The 18,854-nt window shown below is 43.6% G+C and overlaps 1 protein-coding gene across 3 annotated transcripts in view; it reads left to right on the plus strand.

Annotated features, from left to right (window-relative positions):
• LOC111264695 (lachesin) overlaps window positions 1-18,854 on the plus strand; it is a 132,540-nt gene that overhangs the window by 93,430 nt on the left and 20,256 nt on the right. For all 3 annotated transcript variants that reach the window (XM_086970157.1, XM_086970158.1, XM_086970159.1), the window contains one exon: window positions 4,599-4,802. In XM_086970157.1, the coding sequence (XP_086826283.1) occupies window positions 4,599-4,802 (204 nt within the window). The remainder of the gene's footprint in view (window positions 1-4,598; window positions 4,803-18,854) is intronic.

Below are 18,854 nucleotides of genomic sequence, written 5' to 3' on the forward strand. Positions count from 1 at the left end.
TATATTAGATAGATTATGTGTATATATATGCACACATAATTTATCTAATATTTAATAGTAGTATATATTGGCCGACTGGGCATGGTCCGCATCGTCACGGGTCAACGGTAATAAACAAGAAACAGGCAAGCTGATCAATAAATTCTTAGTGATTTCGTTGTCGTATACTTCAAATTAGTGAAATATTTCTCGTTAACCTTAGCGTCTATCTTATCTACCTACACATATGAATCTCTACACTCTATCTTATTTTTCATTCTATTTAACCCTAATATTTTACCCTTATTGGTCTTTTGCATCGTCGAATAGTTGCATTGACGCTAGTTAAGTAATCGGCTCACCCTAAGACACTTCATTTTTTACTAATTTGTACCTAAGTCTAGTTTTTCTGGCCAGAAAATAATAGCTATGACGTGATCGAGTTGAATTCACCTTCTCCTTCTCCACCCTACTTTTCTTTCTCTATAAATTTTTTGAACATCTGTTCCGGTAGCGTATGACACTAGATTTGTATCTGCTTATACAGACGTTTAACGTTGCTAACACCCTCATTTGTAACTACCGAAGTCATTTCACGATATTGGCTCCTCCCGACAAGTAGTCGTTTTATGTTTTCGGCCGTTAAGCATTACTTTAGACGGCTCGCCACCTTCACGTACGCAGCGAGGTGCGTCGACGCCGGATTTCGGGAATAAACTACCCCACACATCCCCAAGTATATATTCTATAATACTATAATTACTGACATCACAGTCTACGGCACTGACAATGTTACCGGTCTTTTTTTTTTATTATTTTTTGTATAGCTATCTATAGATATGATGAATCAATGTTTTTTTTTTTTTTTTATATTTGAAAATGCGTTGCTATCTTATCTACTCTATCAGCACTGTTCTTCCGCTGTCGAGGCGACACCAACAATCTAACCAAGCAGTAATCGCTTTCCACTGTATTATTCTTCATTCATCATGTAATCGTAATTAGTCTGTATACAATCGTATACAGATCGACGGCTATTACCACTATCGATAATCTATTGCCACCATTAATTATACTGCGTCCTACTGCCGCGCCCACAACAATGCAATACGGAGCATCTATTTCCTTCACCGAGCCTTTTCGTCCTTAGAACCGACCAACCATCCGAGCTATTTTTTCTCTTCATTTCGGTCTATACACAGCAGCATTGGCCTTCCATCTAACAAGCCTTCTAAACCTGTATCCAACTGACGACTATAACGCTTCTTATAGAAACCCTAAACTTGCGAATTCCACCGAGTTTCCACTGACCCTTTCCAGGCCTCTATGTCCAGCAAGCTAGAGAGTATCAATATCGATCCGTCGAGTTACAAAGGCGACGAAACAGCGGGGAGCTACGACCAACACGGTATATAACGAGTATATATCGTGGCAGACTCAGGCAGCCTTTTCCGCTTCTTACTTTCTCTTTTCATCTATCTTTCTATAAGGACACAAGCAGCCGAAAAGTCTATCGAAGATCGACCTGTCTGCTACAGCCAAAAATACTCGTTTTAACTATATTCACTTCATATTCCCGGACAGTTCTTTTGCCCCTGCCCATTATCCTTTTATCCGTCCCACCCCAAAAATATCCTTTCCCATTTCCGCTATACGGCTACTGCCGCACAGTCCGCCATCTTTCAAATACAACAGCGATAACAAGCACCACTATAAAAACTACAACAGCCACCATTACTACTTATTAGCATTGAGAGGTATGAGTGTGAAGTGTGCGTGATTGACATAAATTTCTTTTTAACACAAAAATATGTTTTTTCTGTCTTTATATAAATGTAATATGATAATATATATTTTACGAGTTCAACATTCACCCATCAGTCGATCAATTAATCAGCTGACCACGATGTTCGCTCAATCATCATCATCATCATCATCATCATCATCAACAACAACATTGCCTTCATAATCAGTCCATCATCATCATCATCATCATCATCGTCATCGTCGTCGTCGTCGTCGTCGTTGTCGTCGTCGTCGTCGTCAACAACAACATACAGGACATATTCATCTCCATTACTAATGCCATTCTCATGAACCTCATCAATCGGTCAATAGCCGATCATCTCTAACCCATCCCGCGCATAGTAAGGTCTCTTCAAACCCCAAGGGAGGGCTAAGCCGTCCGACATAACCTCGTTTTAACCCTCAACAACAAAAGGGTTTTGCTCCGATTCCTTCTTCCCGCTAAGACTGACACAGCCTGACATGTTTCTCCCCAGCCTAACCGACTGAGTCCCGACCCGCTGCCCGCCCTGTCTATCTTCTGACAGTGACTTTGTCCCGTTGACCTCTCTACCCGGCTACCCACTCATCTTTCGTAACCAGTCGCGCACCATCGGACATCTGACTCACGATTAGCGTACAGTGGAGTAACTAATGCTTTTAACCTCTCTCTCCCCCCTTACATATATATAATTTCTTTGCCCACTTTTTCAATAGTTTTTTTTTTTATCAATTTCTGTCAGTATCTAGGTAACTCTTACCCCTCTTTTTACGTCGATCTCCGGTCCATTTTATAGCAGCCTCCTAACGCATTTTATATCTTAGCATTACTTGGCCCCCTTACATATATCTGTCTACTCTAGTCTGGTTCTCTTGACTGCGTGCTGCCCTGTAACGTTTGTTCTGCTAACGAGACAGGGATTATTAATTGTCTTTTGCTTTGATCCTCACTCTACCATTATCTGTGTATAATATAACATGCGGAGCACTGACCCTTTATTCGTTATGTTGGTGGTGTCCCTTTTTCATTTTTGGAGACACAGAAATGCTCTGCGAGATGTAACCTATTTTGTCTGGCTTTCTATCGCGTTATCTCAGACAGAAATCTGTTTCCTTTCTAGTTCTTTGGCCCTTTAACTTCCCGCTTTGCCCTTCGCTGCCCCAGCCCTTACCACGGGACTTCTATTGATGAGCCCATATAGATATAAACATGTTATTTCGCTTTACATAAGAATCGTTGCTCTTGCCTGTCTTTGCACCTTTTTTTTTCCTAAATATCGATTGAAATTACATTGCAAACGTCTATCTTCCAAGTATTTATAATAGAGCGATATAGGTTTGGTTGTGATCGTTTCTGATACTTTTTCTTCCATCTCGAAATCTGTAGTGATTCTAGCTATCTTTACCGCTGTTGCAAATTATTTTTAATGTATAACTTGTTATGATACTACGATTGTTGTTTTTGTTATTCTTGTGATTGTTATTATATCAATATTGCTCGTGTTGCAGATGTATTGTTTATTGGTAAGCATTTGGTCTAACTTTCTAACCAGAATTTTGATCTGTAATAGCAGCCAATTGGTTGAATTCGGACGAGGACAGCCGCAAGCATCGAACTATGTCAAAATACTACTACTTATTATACCAAATTACTAAAGAAAGAAACGATTTTCACTAAACAACTATAATCATTAGATTATAATTATTGTGTAATTTGACTGTTAAAAGCGTAACGTTGATATAATTTTTGATTAAATGAAGCACTGAAGAATTTTTAAAAAAATCCTACTCTCTTATTTCACTCCACGTTTACAATTGAAATACCGCTCGTCATTTTTGAAGATTCACAGTTGTATTCGTCTCGTACACGTAAATGTATAATGTGATAGATACAGATGAAGATAATTGCCTATAGTTTCAAAGGACAAGCAAATCCAGACATTCAGAGATACCGAAAGAGACGACGCGCACATACGCAGTCGAATACAACGAAATCAACTGCGTATGAATGTAGAAAGCAAGAAACTAGTCGATGTAAATTAAGTGTGTTTAGGCTCTATATGAGAGGGAACTCTTGTGGCCTCTTCTATGAAGGCTTAAAAGTGCATAACAAGCACATCTGCTAGAAGTGTTCACCCCAAGCCGTTAATAATGAGCTCCTTCCGAAGTTTTCCTTAGGCCAATAAAGGGAACATCGTCCGAGAAATACAAAAAAAATCTACCACCTCTACAATTTCATATAATGAAACAAACTTATTATACTTTCCATATACTGTGCTACGTGCACAAATCTCTAATAAGTAACGTTTCTAGATAAATCTATCCACGTTGGCCTATTGTATCATCTTGTTCTTCTTTAGCTCATTTTGAGCTTAGTCTATAGTCATGTTTAAGAAACGAGTTTGGTAAGATTCTGTATCGTACGGCCCTCAATTCATTTTACGAAACCCACGGCATATACCTACAGATATGTCAATGAGTACCTAAACGGTTTCAGTCTCTTCAAAAACATTTGTTGACTGTCTTATTATCCTTTGTCCCATTGTTCTATGCTCTATGCCACTGTACCCTATCGCGTAACGATCTTCTTAACCTACGTGTCGAACGTTTGTTAACGCCGTTTTATCACTTGACACAATGACTCAATGTATCGCCCTGCAATCTTGGACAATTTGTGGCCTGTTTATTATAACGACTTGGTTGACCTGCGGCGCCATATGTGGCGTTGTGTATTTTCCTACGCGGTATGTTTGTCTCATCCAAATGTTTTTGGCATCGCTCTGCCTGTTTCGCTTTTGTCATTTGTTATTCTGGCTTATATATTGCGCCAAAAGTCCCACCAGATATTTTGGTGGAACAATCATCAGCAGACGTTGTCGTCCGTGAGGGAGCAGATGTGTCGTTGGCTTGCAAAGCGCGTGGTTATCCTACGCCATCGATATCGTGGCGTCGGGAAGACGGTGAGCCAATCCCTCTTGGAGCGTATAAACAACTTACTCAACAGCAGCAGGCCGCCAACAACAAACTTCATACGTTAGGTGAGTGTTTTTGCATACGTATTTAGATCTAGTAGGTAATGCTAATAGTGTAAGAGATATATATATATATATGAGCACTATAGAGACCAGGTCGTATAGTAATACATTTTTTGTAGGTTCCTAACGACAAGAAGTAGTGTCCTTTTTTCCATGTAGAAATGAGTTGCATAAGTAACCATGATAGGTACTGATAGAGAGACTCACGTGTTGCACTTAGCTCAAACGCCGTCAAAGTAGAGTAGTTAGTGAGATAGTTTATTTATAGCTCGTATATATATATATATATATATATAGAATAATAAAGTTCTTAAAAAAATGTTCTATTTTGGCATAAATACGCATATTTGTATTCCGGGAATAGAACTGCATCGTTTGTTATGGCATACCGTTGTATTGTGCTGTATAATATATGAATACAAATTTATATATTTAGGTTAAAGATGTGCACTTCTCAATAGGCTAACACTGCAATGCGCATCTAGTTACCTGTTATTAATCTCAGGTAAATTTTCTATAATTCAAACGCTTACATCGCACCCCCGGCGTTTGCATGAAGGCGGCCGCCGAGCTCGATTTTAGGCCTCAACGATTTGTCAGGGGATAAATGGGTTCAAAAGGAGAATAGGCTATAAAAATTAACCCTGGAAGAGGCAAAAATGGTGTCGGTCGAACCCCATAAAATGGTCTGGTTGCTTCAAGATCATCACATTATTCTTCTCAGCTTAAGTGGCTAAGAGAGCAACCTAACCCGACGAAAATTATTCGACATTCGAATAGTAAAGGCTTTATTTAGACAAGGGTGTCTTTACCGATCTGTGGTATGCTGTGAAAATTTTTCGCTCGGAATAGGCGAGTCCTCAATAGCCAACACTTGTGGCTTTCCTCTTTAAGCAAAAGTGTACATTGAATGTCTGAGAAAACAGCTAAAGGTGTGCTTTAATAGTCATAATCAACGCAGCTACTCGACTGCGGCAAGGGTTGTGATGCACGTACTGTTGCAAATGACTCGACGCAAAAATAAGAGAGAATCAATTGGTTTTGGTAAGCCTAAACATTAGTTGCGCCATGACAAGGTGAAGCGTCTCGTAGTTAAGAGATAAGTACATCATACAGCAGAAATGTCTATATGCTATCATTTTGTGTTTAGCATTTAACTCTGCTTCCTCTAGTCTGGTACGCTTAATTGTCGCGTGGCAGTGTACAATAAAAGATAAGATCAAGGCAAAAAAAAAAACACACGTGTATGGTATACTAAATGCATTAAGAAAAATTAGTGTGCTATCATCCTTTTGTTATGGACAAGGTCCCAGCATCCACAAAACGGTTCTATTCGCTTGAAAAGTTAAGCTATTCGTGCAATATTGGGTGTGGAGTAAATTTTTTAAATGTCAGAGCTTAGCTTTTCAAAGGAAGATATTGTAGGAACATTGGCACGTTGAGTAGAGCGCCTTCTCAGTCAGCTTGCATGCCAGGTGCATTTAAGTGTTTCGAGCATTGCGTCCGGAATTCTATTAGAACGGCGTAAGGACACGAGGGACAATTTCACATCGGTGACTTTATGGTTTCTACTAGAAATACTTCATTATTTCGTACACGGATTTCCTTATATAAGTAACGCTGGCGAAAGAAGGATGCCATTTGAATCGTGCGGTGATGTCAATTGTAAAAGACACGCCACCCAGGATTACAACTAACCTAGATGCTCCAGAGGCAGCGGATGGTGATTTCCCTCAAAGCCTCGTGAACAGGGCAACTCAGCGAAGATCACCAAACCGCACGCACCCACTCCCTAGAGGCTGCTTCTTGGGTGATAAGTACTCATTCTGAGTCTACATCCTCTTAACCGCGGTCAGCTTGCCCTTGATGGATGTTCCCGGGGGGTTTGCGCCTTGCCTTGCAGCGCTATCGCAGCCTCTCCCACGATTCCTTTTTTTGCGTCTTCTGGACTTCTACCGCCTTCCTCAGAGCCGCTGCCATTCCCTTTGCCATTGCGGTACCAGCACCATCAACGCATCCTAACCTCTCGATTTTCCTGTTTCTTCCGCGTCGACCGCCTGGCCGGTCAGGGCAGAGGACCGACAAACCAAACGTTCCTAGTTTTCTCAGTTACCCCTTGCCCTTGGAGCTTGGTTGCTTTTGCAGGCTTGTTTAAGGCCTTTCGACCTGCCGCTAGCCGAACAAGCTGCTGCTACCGTCAGCGGCACTCTTTTAAAGGTGTTCCTTGCCTCTGCATCCTTGGTCGGTTCCGACAGCCGCTGCTGCCTCAATTGCGGTTAAAGCACAGAGAGCTAATTAGCTGGCGTCTGCTCTCCCTACTGTTCGTTCGACTCACATTTTCTGTCCACCGATGCGCATCGTTTTCTTTACCCTTTTTCATGGGATTTTGGTCTTTCGTCCCATCCCTTAAAATTTTCAGCTGGGGCCAGTCAAGGCTAGGACGCGAGCTACAGACGCCTTAATCTTCTTCTGTAACGAATGCCTCTCGGCAGGTTCTTTCTACTGACACAGCTTCTTCTCACGTAACTCTTTCTTCTTTCTTGTCCTCTTCTCATCACCTTGTCCTATAGAAAGGAGGCGTAGGTCTGTGGGTCGACCAGCGGATAGCAGCCACCGGGAGGTTGGTTTCTGGGCTGCTATTTCGGTAGTCGACACTTCTAGGTGTCCTATGAGAAGGCAACGCAGAGCACCACCATCGCTTCTTAGACGTCTCCCTTTACTGCGCGCTTTTGGCTGAAGCTGCGTTTGCGTTGGGCGCTGTGAGCTGAAAACGGCAGGCGCTTTTTCCGCGCATCCGCACTCTCCTCTGTCAGAGTATCTCTTGAGGCGAAGCTAACGCCTAGGAAAAGCGAGAAAAAAGTGGAAGGATATGAGAAGCCGCTAGCCAGCGAGTCAACCAAGAATCCTTTTGGCTAAGGCCTTTGACATGCGTGCCTCATCGGAGTAGTGACCTCGCCTGAAGGAACGTTGTTTGCTGGGCATCATTCCAAGCAGCACGCAACAGCTAACCAACCAGCGAGGCCGAACGTACTGTGAGTAATGTTAGATAGGAGTCGGCTTAGAGAAATGTACGTCAGTGCCCGTGTAAGCTTTCTTGTACGTGTGTGCACCGGCGCTGCTCTGTACAGTGGTGTGAAAATTGCGTATATGGAGCAAATCGCTCGCGTCAGCGATAGTATATATGAGTTTATCTTGCCCCTTTTGACGAAACACATCAGCAAACTTTTTTAGCTGAAAGGGATCTCTCGTGCAGCCCGTCTTAACCAATAGCTTCCGCTCAGCGCTTTACAAAAGGATGAGTCCTCGCAAATGGACCCACTGATAGGTTTTTACTAGTTTTCGTCGAGAAGTTTCGATAAAGTTATATTTATTCTTATTAATTTATTATTATTCTTGTGAATATAATTTCCCTCAAATATATTTCCAGTATAATTACTAATAGATACGAAAACGAAGGAAGCGATCTAGTTATATATATATGTAAACCAACTGTTTTCTTTGTACTTATATGCACAACAACCCAATGAGTTACTGCATTGGAATCAATACTTGTACAGTATTTTACTATGACGTTATGTAAATCTGCACAACTGACAGACAAGCTCTGCTAGTTTTATAATGACCTCTTTCTTATCCTGTTAGGCCTCCTTTACTAGACGGCTTTGTTTAGGATCGGATTGATTCACACCTTTAATTCTACTGAAGCATTGGTCTGCACATAAAATATTAATAGTAGCTTTGATCCTGTGTGAACTAGCATTTCTATTAAAAAGTTTCCAAATAGAAACTATTAACTATTACCCTATATGTGGTCATAGTTGTTGCAGTCGTCACTTGGCGGCTCACATCGGCGGCTTATCGCCTACTCAGACAGATGTGTTTCTTCATCCGTCAAAAATTAATCGTTTATACGGCACGAAGACATCTATACCTCAACCAAATCTAATCCTTACAAAGCTGGGTAGAGAAGTATTAGTAGAAGTCTGACAATCCCGCCACTAGTGGTTGCCCTTCATCCGATCTCAATAGCGACGGGTCCGTTCAGAACATAATCTATGGGAAGAAAGATACAGAAAACGACTTCGGTCAATGAGTTTCCACATCTAGTTATTCTTGTCTATTCTCTCTATCCAGCTGGCGCTTAAAATTCGTTTCTTACTTCTTTGAGGCTAAGAGGCTACATAGCATAACACTGATGCTAAGATAAGCTGTTATGAAGCCGCCGCCAGTAGCTTGCCTTGAGGTGTTCAGCAGCCTCTACTTGAGAAGAACTTAGTAAACCGGCGGGGTTGGGTGGATCGTTGGGGACCTGTATATTCCACGGTGTGGGGTGGAGGTAGCTAGGGTGGTTCTGTATCGGGTACATCTTGACGTTTATTGCCGCGTAGGTGAAGCTAGGGTGCTGAAGTGGTGAAACCACGAAGGCGTATACCCTTAAAACCCCATTTTTTCTTTTTTCCGTTCTGTGCTTTTCTGTGCGTGACTTGGCCCCGGAGGTCCAAGCCTCGTTCCACCTTCGATGCTTGCCTCATGGTCGATAGACAGGTTGGCCGAAGGAGGCGTTGCCGCCATCCTCGACAGTGTCATTAAAAGGTGATTTTGTCGTTTTTGTACGGTCTTTGCCATCTGCGTACATCGGGTGGAGGCATTCTCCAGGCGGTAGGGGTGGTTCACTCTTCCAAGTTCTCCCCTGCCTAACAGATAACTAGCAGCTCCGAGGCCTGTCCGTACAAGAACAAACGAGGTTGAGCTACTTCGGCTGAAGAGAATGCTTCTTCTCATGCACAAGAACAGAACGTCAGGCATCAAAACTGCCAGGGCAATGTCAGCACCGAACCTAAGTTCCATCAAGTTATGCGACTTCGAAGAAAGTCGAAACTTTTGATTAGGTGTCCGCTGTACTCTGTGTCACTTGTTATTCGAAGTCGTCATCTACGTAATTGTGACCAGGAGGCATAATATTATAGGCCGCGTTTAGTAATATAATGAAGGTATCAAATGGTAGAAGCACTTATAAACCCATCCTTATTTTTGTGTAGGATTAAAGCGAAAACTGTTAGTTCTTCTAATTTGGAATTTACATTGCCAAAAGTTAATTTCGTCTTCAATTTTCCCGGTGAAAAAGGACGCGTAAGCCACTTTACTAGTTCAGTTTGGATATCGCCTAGCCTCGCTTTTAAGCATTTAGGGATCTTTTCGTGCTCTTTACACCGACCTGCTTACTTTGCTCTCTTTGTTATTACTTCTCGGATATCGCTTTTATTTTTTTTATTTCATTACCTACATACGGTACTTGCCTAAATGCTACCGGCAACCTGAGTAATGATATTAAGGTTTATGGCCGGACTATGTGGGTAAATATTGCGGCGGATCAAAATTATTTCTGATTCCTCATCAGTCCCTGTATACTTCCATTGTTCACGAACTTGCTATCAGCTTCGGCAATGACAAGCGAAAAAATCTTATTTTTCTCTTGTGCAACGTGAAGGCTCCATACTATTTTAGCTTATATCCAAAAAATCAGTTTTTTTTACCCTTCATACTTTTTTTAGCTATTTATGTTCAACATTTTGCACCCATTGTGACGCCGTGCGCTTAGCGATTTGTGATGTTTATAATCTCTGAAACCACACAGATACGTTGTTTTCTGTTCTCGCCGATTCACACTAACCAGACAGACGGTCCTTCGTTGGTACACTAGATAATTTTAGAGCTACGAGACGTTACACGATTGAAATGTATGCACACCTGTAGCTTCCGGCGCGTGCTCGATGTACCTATCGTTGTGCTATATAGGTAACCTTCCATGGTAGTGCTTTTTATGGTTATGCCCAGAGGAATCAGGGTTTTAAGCAGCTCTGGGTCGGGCTCAAGCTTACGTTATTCGGGACACCGCCAGACTTGTTCAAGTCGTGCCACAGGTGCCGCCGTTTTCTCGTTGTAAAAAGCGCCGCGGACGAATGCCAGCGTTGCCCGACTCATCACCTTTGACGGGGGCGGGAATGTGGCTCGAACTGTCGTCGACCAGCTTGAGCAGACAGACAACGCTGCTCGAGCAAGCACTGCTACACAGTACGGTAGGGCCTTATATGCTGACCTGACCGCTCGTCGCAATTCCGTTTTGCAGAATTTATTATGATTTAGAAGAGAGCCTGAAGCCTTAAGTTTGAAAAGCACATCTTTAACTCGGTCTTTCGTGCGCTACTCCTTGCGGTTGCTTGCATACTATATGGGTGCCTAAAAGCGATCGCCCAGGCTGATGAACAGCGGATACTTTCTTTATAGCGCTTTCCTTGGACGTAACGGTGGTTCAGTACGCATGGAGCATCGAATTTCCTTGGGGGATGAAGTTAGGCTGCAACTCAGTCTAAAAGACAAAAACCGTCTCTTTATTTTCCCGCCGCTATTAGCTTGTTCAAGCGGAACGGAGGTCCTAGTGAATCGTCCACATAACGGCCCTTTCCGCCATCGCCACGGGTGCACGTCACGATGGTGGCGTCTTTACGAGTAGCCTTCTATCAGAAGGAGTTGAAAAAGTTCCACTGCAAATCAGGCCATATTTGTAGCTACTGTGCGATGGAAGCATCACTGTTGACGTTGCAGAACGCATATTTTTTCTGAAATGAAGTTATATTACACTGTAACAAACTGTTACTTTTTCTGTTCATATCTGCAAAATTCGCTTTCCCATAGAAACACTATTTTGAGCCGTACATACACTGCCGGTTCCCTATAAAATACGCAGGATAAGATTCGAGCGCACACATCTGGTGCACGATATGTTGGATTTGTTAACACATTGCGTAGGCCTCCGGAACAGTTACTGGGGTGCCTAGGCGCCGTCGCTATAGTTAATCCGAGAAAGAAAATTATGCTTTTGCTCTCGCCAGTGCAAGCAGCAACGGAGTCGTCATAGCTTCTACCGCCGTTAACACCCTCTCGTTTAGTGTAAATCCCGGCCGGGCCGGTTTCGTCCTTCACCCTAGAGGGAACAGGACTGAGGCCGTTGTTGCTAAGTCAGAGAACACATTAAAGAGTTGAGGTACTGCATGTAATTCAGTGTTCTCCGTTGACTACTCCACATTGAGCGAACTCGCTGTAGCAAGGAGCTTGTTACCTCTTTTTCTGCGAGTATTCTATCACGGATAGCGCTCCCGAAGCGGGCACTGCAGCGAAGAGTTTAACAGTGACTTCTTTAGAGGCAGCAGCATTGCTAGTATAACCAGCAGCAGGGGCGATATAGTGAAAACAAAGCCAGCACAAAAAAACAAAGTAAGCCAGGATAGAAACAATCCACTATTGTCTAACGCCTATCCTATTATGCCCCATTCCTCACTCCTGTTTGGTATTGTTTAGTTGAGTACGCGAACAAGATCGTAATGTTACATAGATAAGGTACCTGAAACACGGTTTACTAGATAAAAAGTTACACTCCCTGTTTGTGCTATTTCTACTTGGGCGTATGGGCCGTAGCTGTAAGAAAAGTAGCCTCTAGAAAGATGACTGCGTGTGTATGCCAGATTAGGGTTAACTGGCATCCAAGATATTATGGAGAACCAAAAATAACAACAGTAGTATTGATAGCAAAAAAATAACGATTGATCTCTATCAAAGATCTGTTTTGCCTTATACTGGTATGCAGTATGCGTATATCAAATCATCTCTAAAATAAAAGAAATTACCTTAATATAGGCCAAACGTTAGTTTTTGTCCATGCTATCTCGGCTAGAGTTTATCCTAACAATAATAGCGTAGACCATGTGGTACCTGTAGTTTCGAGCAACAGAAGTTCTTGCTGTCTCCCAGGCATATATATATATTCTTGTGCGGACTTGTGCTGTTACTTTGATTGAGTGGTATTCTCTCTCTAGGTATAAAAGTAGCACCGCTAACTTATACACTGTCACTATCAAACGACTCACGTTAACTTCTATTTTCTGTCCACGACTACTGCTACTATATAATCTGTTACATAATAGCTATCTATTCGTCAGCCAGGTCTGATGCTTACGACGCAAACAACGATTACTCCCCGTCACTACAGTTTATGCAATTTTTTTTTCTCCGTTTAACGACACAGGCCATCGTCACTGCGTCGACTTGTGTTGAACATGTCGTAACTGGGCTTTACTACAGGGTAACCCACACTTGCTACCTTGATGCGGAAAAACGTGCGCCGTCAGTGATAGCAAAAGCTAGTCGGCCTCGAAAAAGCAGCAAAGGCAGGTACTCGATACAAGGTTTCGTCTTTTATAATGAGAACGCGTGGGTGGCAAAACTGAGCTTGCCTGCCGTGCTGAGTGTCTGTGCCCAACCTGGATATACACTATTTACGTACACGCAACATCTACATTCAGCCAAACACCGAGCATTACAGCCCTTGCTGTTGGCTTTTACTCTACAGGGGGAGCATGGAGCCTGTCTAGGAAGCCTCTAATGCTTCCGTACAGGTCTGAGTTGGTAAGCCCAATACAGCCAGTAAAGTAGTTTCTTCGCACTTATTTTCTGTGGCTGGCAAAGTCATTGCACTGTGTAGTGGTACCTATGCAGAAGGCAATAGTGCTCGTTTAGAACACAGACAGAGCCCGTCTGTGTTTCACACAGTCTCACAGCAGAGAATGTTCCAACTCAACTGGTCTGGGGCTATGCAGGACACCTAACATGCATCGGCGCTCGTGGCAACCAATTGCGCCTACGTTGGTAAGCCTTGCTTAACGTACGAGTGCGTTACAAGCCCACCCACGTAAGCCAGTCCTTGTAACGAGCAGCGTTGTGGCCAAAGCTATTTAATGCGTCCCCGACTAAAGGGCACCAGCAGCAGCAGCACCAGATACCATCTGGTGGTTGTATGACACACTACTTACTTTAAAACCGCTTCGATTATCCATGGCAGTAACGGCCGATGCGGCAAGAGCAATAATACTACATGCACTCGGACCAACAGCAGAAAAAGTAGCGGCAGAACTCAGTAGAACCGAAAGGAGAGACGCCCTAGACGCGTTCGTATAAACAGCTGTCATGCCCGTTCTGGTTAGCACTATTTCTACCTATGAATATTCATAGTGGTAGTAATAGTATATGGCTCTGTGCTGTTCAATCTTCTGTGTGTGAATGGGAGCGCTTCATCGCCGTCATCTTCGTCGTTGTCTTAGCTGTTTAGCACCAAATCGAATATGAAGACCTGTGAATCAAAGAAGGGACGAAAGAGAGAGCAGGTCAGAAAGGAAGATTGGATAGCCCAGTAAACGCAATAAGTTTCGTTGAAGTGTGAGTTTTTGCGTAAGCATTGGCGAAAAGGGATGTAACGTCGCTGTCTGCCATCGTATACAGGAAACACGGGGGTGCAATATCTCAGCTTGTACATATTATACATTTATTTATAACGCATCCTATATTTAATGGCACTACATGCTTTGGTGTACATAAGATATGCGGTAAGTTTTTGAGACAAGTATGATTACGCTGGGTTACACGGCCGACGCTGCTGCGTTGTGGAGAGTCAACTGAAAAATATCCCTTTGAGGTAAACATTACGGTTGAATACTATCCTTTAATATTAAAATGTATTCTCTGAACAGGGATATTTATTTTCTCGCTTTTTGCCGATGATGACTTTATTCAGGACATTTCAATACCTCAGTTTCGCCTTAATCATAGTTAGTCAGTTATTGCTTTACAAGGCTTTTCCATCCTTCATCAGAACTCGAGTCAAAAGATCAGTTTTTTTTTCCAACAACAGAAAATGGAGCGCTGCCAGTACACAGTCTCGCGAGAGGTATCGCGTCCGAACAGCGAAATCGATGCTAAACGCCATTTTCGAATACGTACTGCCGTAGCTGTGGTACCCAAGCAATGGCCATTCAGCCGACTAAAGACAGAAAATGTTACAGCGGCTGAAGTTCGCTATAGAAGTTCGCCTTTGTTGTTGTCGTTGGCCTTGAAAGTTCAAGATGCTAATTACGCTTGCGGATCGGTAGCCAACAAGCTACCAAACGGTCTGGTAGTGAAAGTTTCGCAAACGATTTCGAAATTTGTTGGAATTAAAGGTTGCCACTGCCTGTGAGAACGAGGAAAACAGACTAAGGCAAGTAGTCGGAAATAGAGAGGCATTTACGAGTAATGAACGTGTCGCTTTGCCTGTTACCGTAAGACCGTCCGAATCCAAAAACTAAATTAAAGATGTTTAATTAAACAGTCCCTTCGTCCATCATCCGCTAGCTATAGAACACATAACACTCTATAGGGAACTTTATATGATGTTAGCGGGGAGAAGCTGTGCTAATATGAGAAACTCTGTGATTGTAAGACTCCCCAAGGCTGGCTGCCGTCTTATCGAAGCGCAGCAGACAATATTCGCTTACGAGGTTTAAACAGGCAGCTTCATTGCACTATTATAAAAAGTGCCCAACTTGTGGCATAATGCTAACTCTCCAGTGATACCGCTAATCTGCAACGATCCCTATAGCTAAACTTCCGATAGCATGCTAGGCAAGAAAGGTAAGCTACGTAGTAGACTGAGATAAGCAGTTCCTGTTGTACATGTGCGTGTATTCAGACAAAAGGTAAACAAACGACATATTATGCGAAGATACCGAAAATCGAATGTAAAGTTTGAAAGATCGTTGTTAAAAAATTAGTAGTCCTTGTGGTCATCAATGTCTTTAAACATACATCAGTTAAATCAAGTCCTAGACATACCGATAATATTTCGCCTATCTAGTACATACAACATCTGATAAATAAGCATACAATCGTAGAGCCTACTTGGGCGAATTTTAGGCTTGACCAAGGTACTTGTAGTCGGGGTCTGTTCAAAAATAAATTTAGTAAAACAAAATAGAGAAGCAATCATTTGCTAGTTCGAAACCAGCACTTCCTCATCTGCAAGCACTGTCATATCTGTGCTGGGCTCATCATCACAGACTGACTAGCAGTTATAATACTAATGCCTCTGTAAATCCGAGAGTTTATTTCTTGTGTCCTAGTTCGAAAATTACCCCGACGCTAAGTTTCTCCACGCGCTATTTAGCACAGATCCGTCACGTATCAATTGGCAATTCCAAATGGAATTAAACTGTGGACTTAAGATCTCTCCAAAGCTCTGATACAGATCGTTGCCACTCTTAGATGCACGGTCTACCCTTTATTCGCTGCCACCCCTCATTCCTTCTTATTCTGTCCCAGGAACGTTGTCCGTAAGGTTTTGGCTTGCTCGCAGACACAAGCACAGGCGGCATGTCGAACCTTATCTAACGGACCGGATGATGCCGACAGATCGACCCGTCGGCAACTAGTGAAAGACAAGAGAGCTAGCCAACAAAGCGAACGAATGAAGTGGAACTAAACAGGAAATCAGGCTAGGTAATACAAGGAGCAAAGCCGAGAAGAAAAAGGCGAATCAGGAAGGAATTTAGAGGTATGGGTAAACGAACGGCGGCTGATTGGGTCAGCGTCCGGCGAATACGCGTCGCCGACGAGCGATCAGGAAGCAATCCTAAAAGGGATCTCTACAGCGAAGAAGACCCCCTTCAAGAGAAAAGAGCTACACACGTGCGACGGTCTGTTGTAATGTTGCCACAGTGCGAAGGTTGATCTGTCGGGTCGACCGAAAACGACCAGCAGAGCAAGCCTCTTCGATTTCTCCTTTTATCCAAAACGATTTCCAAATGTACGACGACCAACGTCGCGATGCCGGCGTCAATGCCCCCGACGGTGAAGGTCCGAATCTTCCTGCCGAATCAGCACTTTGCTGTTATTACCTCAGCTGCTTAGCAAAAAGAGCTAGATATCGGTTTTTTACTGTAGGATTGTGCTGCCGAAAATCGAAGGAAGTCGGGAGTCACGAAGAACGCCAACGGTAAACGCAACGGGACGAGAAAACCGCGAACGGGAAAGAGCTTATGGGTTGGGCGGACTTCATGGTCTTAGTAGGGTGCTTGCTCGCCATCGTCATCAGCGTCGTTGTTGGTGTTGGCCCCACATGGCCACCGCCACCATCGCACTGGTGAGTGGACAATCGGCTGTGTTGCAAAAGCTTAGAAAGGAGGGGGAGGGTAATGGGGCAATGCTTAATCAAGAGAGTAGAGTACTGAAGTTTGCTCGTAGGATACAACTCCTACGTAGGAACCAAAAGGGGATATTGTGGATGATCTCTTCTGCCGCAACAACGCAACAGCTGTGGCTATAGAGATTGCGCATTGGACGTTAGGCAATGAGAAAAGAAATTTCCCTCTGTTTCACATTACGGTTCTGTCAACACTAGAGGTGCGCTGCTTTTACTCACCGTTGCTTAGTTACTCGATTTTGTTGAAGCCAAAAACCAGCGGCAACCGGTTCAGCAATAGCCAGCGATGAACGCAACCAACGAACAAAATCAAACAGCAAACATGAGGGAGGATTGTCAAGACTTGGGGCGCTGGCTCTTTAGGCATTAAAACAGCATCTGGGGCAACTGACAGATGGAATCTCTGGGGATTACTTGTTTTCCTTGGCGACCAAAAAACGATCAGTGGAAAGTGAAGGTGGAAATAGAAGCACAGTAGCCGCTAGCAGCAATTCCTGGTACGATGACGACCTGAGAAGCTTGGAATTGTTAGCGAGTATGCTGCGACAATTTGGTCAATCTGGTATCATACCCCGACATTCTACTCTTTGTGCAGCAAGCATCATTAAGTTGTCGTCACTGTCGTCCCTATCGCTCTGCTGTAGTCACTAAAGGAAATAGTAGGTGTGGAGAGAAACCTGTATAATATTTCTGTCGCGATGATATTCTCAAATCACATTGTCGCCCCGGAGCGCGCCTGTTTATTTGAAAAGAAACAAGCACATGGTTTCATGGCCTCGTGGACCCGCAGCTGGCGTAGTTGCATTGAAACGAGGCGACGATTATCCTCTTTCATCTGCTTTCTCCACCCTCGGATTGACTCATGTTGGCTTCAGTCAGTAGCCGTGGTTACGACGTCGGCTAACTCCGACACGCCAGATGGTTTGGCAAATCTTAGAAGTAATAAGGGTGCACGAAGAAAGGGTCCCTTCCTGAAGGTGGTGGAAAAAGATTAAAGCTAGCTGGCCAGTGGTCCTCTTAGGTGGAGAGCAACGGGGGGTTAGAAATGGAAGATGGGAAGAAGATTAAGCCTTCATCTCGTCTCGTTCATAGTAGATGGACGACTCGGGGAACGTACAAACTCGCCGCGGACCTCGTACCCTCTTAAGTCTTTCAACTACACTCTAGAAATAATTCAGACATGGAAAGCAGGCAGGCAGCGACCGAGCGTCAAAAAAATAAATGTGTACGGACGTAGAAACGGAGGACTGCGGCAATGAGAGATCTGCGCGATTTGCAGATTAGGGTCGGTGGGAAATTGCTTTGGAATCCAGCCATGCAAGAAAGACAGCACCCATTGCCCACCGCTCCTCTCATAGAGTCAGGCTCCTCCAGCACCCTAACAACAGTTTTGGCTCACCCCTGTCTCGGGCGAAAAGCGCCGACTAAATCCGGCAGAAAGAGTGAGCTGTGTTTCATCTGCATGCAGTATCTCAACTTTCCCTTCCTTTCTACGTTCTCCAACCTCTCTTTTTCTCTCCATATATATATATATATATATATATATATATATTTGGCCATCCCAGTCTGCTCTGGCCTCAATTCTTGTTCATGGTTATCATTGTCGTTGTCACCAGTGGCGCGTCTTTGCCTGTGTCCTTCTTGAGATAACACTGCTTCTCAAGCATACTGCTCACTCCTTTTCCTCTCGTATTGTCGCTTTCGTGGGCCAACATGACTGCGCGACTTGACTGAGATAATTAATTCCTAGGTTGCCGATATTCCCGGGCAGTCGTGGCTGCAGCTGCGGGACTCATTTGTTCTTTCAGGTCCACCAACCGACGGGCCTATGCCCGCCCGCAGTTTGACGGACGAGAGAGCAGCTCGCCACGCCGTCCCATCTCTGTCATATCAGCATCCCAATCTAACCCAGAAAGCCAGCCTTTAACGTCCACGTTTCCTTGTTGTCATTCGTTTGCTGTCGGATACTTCTATATGACTTTGGATCCGGT

The sequence above is a fragment of the Varroa jacobsoni genome, unplaced genomic scaffold (assembly GCF_002532875.2).
Source record: "Varroa jacobsoni isolate VJ856 unplaced genomic scaffold, vjacob_1.0 scaffold_886, whole genome shotgun sequence".
Lineage (NCBI taxonomy): Eukaryota > Metazoa > Arthropoda > Arachnida > Mesostigmata > Varroidae > Varroa > Varroa jacobsoni.